Source organism: Morone saxatilis, unplaced genomic scaffold (genome assembly GCF_004916995.1).
Source record: "Morone saxatilis isolate NCDOM2014 unplaced genomic scaffold, NCSU_SB_2.0 Contig7, whole genome shotgun sequence".
Taxonomy (NCBI): Eukaryota; Metazoa; Chordata; class Actinopteri; family Moronidae; genus Morone; species Morone saxatilis.
The window spans coordinates 2,614,232-2,617,769 of NW_023340246.1; the positions used below are offsets into that span (position 1 = coordinate 2,614,232).

Sequence of the window (3,538 nt, forward strand, 5' to 3'; positions counted from 1 at the left end):
CCGCCCAACGCTGCTTGCAGCTTTTATTAGTTTTGAGATCGTTTGGCCCCAAAATCGTAATCATGATCAAATTTCGATTAATTGAGCAGCCTTAGGATATAGTGAAAGTTTCAGTGAATATGACAAAAATGATTGTGATAAAAATTACCTACTGCAGCTTTAATAGATCACCTGAAGGCTTATAGAAAAACCTATATTTCTATAATGTCTATCTATATATAATCATATAACTAACAAACAGCACAGAGGTATTTGTTAGCACTGTGTGTTTAATGGAAAAGTGTCAAAATATGAACTACCATCAACTATTGGCACTTCTAAAGCCCGAGGAGTACAAGAGGCTTTTTTTCTTAACAAAAGCTGCGTCTGACTTCTACCTAAATATCTTCTTTTGTTCTGCAGTCACAGCTCTACAGATCTTTTTTTTTTTTTCAATGAACACAGAGAAACTTTCAGCAGGTGAATGTGAAAACATCCTTCTAGTGTCAAACTCTGCACATTCAAACATCACACTGCAGCAACAAGAAGAAATACAGATTTTTGACTGGAGGGGGACTTCAAGTATAATCCAGTAATGCTGTAGAAAAAGCTCTCTCCACACGCATCCTGAGGCAAACCACAGTTGCAGTATTCAGCAGAAGCAAAGATGAGTGTTGACGCGGCCGTGCTCTCTGTGCTGTGCTCCAGGTGGCAGCAGGAATGGCCTACATCGAGAGGATGAACTACATCCACAGAGACCTGCGCTCCGCCAACATCCTGGTTGGGGACAACCTGGTGTGCAAGATCGCTGACTTCGGCCTGGCCAGGCTCATCGAAGACAACGAGTACACCGCTCGGCAAGGTAGGGGCTTCCCGCTGCTCTCCCACAGACACGCACAGGATGTTTAATGCACATACTTAATGCTTCCTCCCACACACTCTGTATGACTGGATTAGATCATGGAGGAAATTCTCTCAGTGGGCCGCAAAAATTTGCAGCACACCCAAATCGAAATGACAAGCAAATAGTTGCTGTGAGCCACGATGAGAGTCAGCTCCAAATATTTGCTCACTGTTACAGTGAAACAGAGAGCAGACACTCCCTGCTGCACACAGGCAGGCATGTTGAATAGTGTTTCTATCCTGATAATCAGACTGAATCAGATGGTTTCTGTTATTTGACTGACTGTCCTGTCTGGGGTGTCTCCATGCAGAAAAGAATCTGAAATTTAAAACCAAATTCTTTCACTTTTTTTTAACCTTGATTTATTCAGGGGAGATTCCTTGGGAAGAAGCCTCTCTTTTGCAGGAGCACTGTGATCACATTCTCACTGTTACACATTCATACCTGGATCTGTCCAATGCAACCACAGTCTGATCTGCTGGCCACTGAGCAGTTGGGGTAACGGCCTTGCTCAAGGGCACCTCGGTGGTGGTAATGAGGGAGGGGCAAGCTCTGCTCCTTCACTTTCCCCACACAGATTTCCATGAGAACTGACAAGAACATTTGCGTTGTGTTTCCGTTCTAAGTTAAAGTTAGCTTTAAGAGTTAAGAGTTTTGGTGAAGGAGGCTGAGTGTGAGCAACCGAAGACAGATATGACCCGACCGGCAGTAGCGGTTTGTTTCCACTGATTTTAAAAGTCTGTGCACTGTTCATTTACTACAAGGATAGAGCTACAGACACACTTATGTTTCTTATCTTGTTGGTTCTTCGCAATGCTGGGAAACATGTTGGCAAATGTAACCTTCCATTTGTCACAACTATTGGTAAAAGATCATAGAAATACGTTCCTCTGCTTATTTAAATTATACATCATTACAAATACAAAAGCAGCAAGTAGTCACACAGTGAGAAAAACATAAATCATATCAAAATCCAAAACTCCTACATCAAGATGCAGTCGTTTTATAATCATATCATAACCCTCTCAATCTAAATCAGATTAAAATCTAGGTTGCTTAGAGATTCCCACCCCTAATTGCCATCCCTTCATGGTTTCAGTCCACACAGACGCTGTGGTAGCTCCTGCTAGCAGCAGCCAACATAATGTTTGTCATTTAGTTGATTAAAGAAAGACAGAGTTCATTCTTGACCTTGGATGTACTACTTCTCTCTGGATGCACTTACAGGATTTTTCTCAAAGCTTTCAGACATATCTCGTGGCCTTACCTCAATAGATATCTTGTCATGACAACTGAGTGACTGCATTTGCTGAAAGCAAATTCCATTCTTTGAAATCTCCAGGAAAAATCGAGGAAGTGGTCTTTAACGTCCTTAAGAACCTTTTTCTCCAAGAAATGTGCAGTTGTTAGGTCTGTAAGTGGACCTGTACAGCTCTGTCTCTCTCATTCATGCTTGCCACCACATAGGTTTGGAATAGATTCTGTCTCTAATTGGCTCGGTTGTTGCCATGGTGTAGGCTGTGACTCAGAGGTCAGGAACCTGTTTCAAAGCTTCACTATAATGAAGTTTTTTTCTTTCCATCCTCAAATTAGAAGTAGAAAATTGATCAGATTTCAGAAGCTAAGAAGTTTGTGTTTTTCATCATATATTTTCTTAATGGGGTCAAGGCACTGTCATTTCTCCACTGTCTGTCTTATAAACTGAATAAAATGGCCAAAACAAAAGGCTTCATTTAAAGTGTATAGTAACAGAGACACCTAAGGAAAAATGGTGAAAAACAGCTCCAAATTGGCTCATAAGAGGTGACCAATAACAAAAGTATTTGTCAACACCCAGTGTAGTGTGAATGTCTCATAACAGCTGTTTGATGAGCTCAGAAAATGCTGTCATCATTTTTGAGAATTTTCTCCTCCCTTTGACAAATGATATCATTTTGCTGTGCACATTTTTGAAGCTTTGCATTGAGACAGAAACATTACAGCAGCCGTTGTCATTGTGATTAACCTCAACTTTTCCATGAAGTAGTTTGAACCTTCACGTGTACATTCTGTGACCCTCCAGTGGCTCAGATAGAATTGTAGATGGAATCTTTAGGCAAACTTTATACATTAGTTTTTGTCTATCAACACTGTCAATCTTGCCAATAAAGCCAGCTGACTTTGAATCTGAAAGAGGGTGAAAGAACATTATATACAACCATGTTGCCTCATCAGACAGTAGAGTATAATGGAAAATGGCATAATGGAATGAAACTATTTATTTTGCCAAGCAGACACTTCTTGAGCAGAATGAAAATGAGCTCTTACGCAATACACCTCCCCCCGTACATAAAAGCAGATTTAAAGGGCACCTCCGATAAGTTCAGCCAGTCACAGCAAGTGAATTGCATTCTACAACCACATGGAGTGGCAGAAGCTGGTACTTACTTACTTGTAGCTATTATATCTTCTGTACTCACTTGCTAACTACACAATAAGACCTAAATTAATTGTTAGAGGTCACTCAATATGTGGATGTATTTTTTTTTTAAGGTCCAGTGTGTAAGATTTAGGAGGATCTTTTGGCAGAAATGGAACATTTTATTTTTCATTAGTGTATCAAAGCCAAAGTCAAAGTCAGCTTTATTATCAATTACTTCACATGAACCAGACATA

At 40.3% G+C, this 3,538-nt stretch overlaps 1 protein-coding gene across 4 annotated transcripts in view; it reads left to right on the forward strand.

The window, feature by feature from the left end:
• fynb (FYN proto-oncogene, Src family tyrosine kinase b) overlaps positions 1-3,538 on the forward strand; it is a 79,198-nt gene that overhangs the window by 71,067 nt on the left and 4,593 nt on the right. For all 4 annotated transcript variants that reach the window (XM_035678549.1, XM_035678548.1, XM_035678546.1 and 1 more), the window contains one exon: positions 688-841. In XM_035678549.1, the coding sequence (XP_035534442.1) occupies positions 688-841 (154 nt within the window). The remainder of the gene's footprint in view (positions 1-687; positions 842-3,538) is intronic.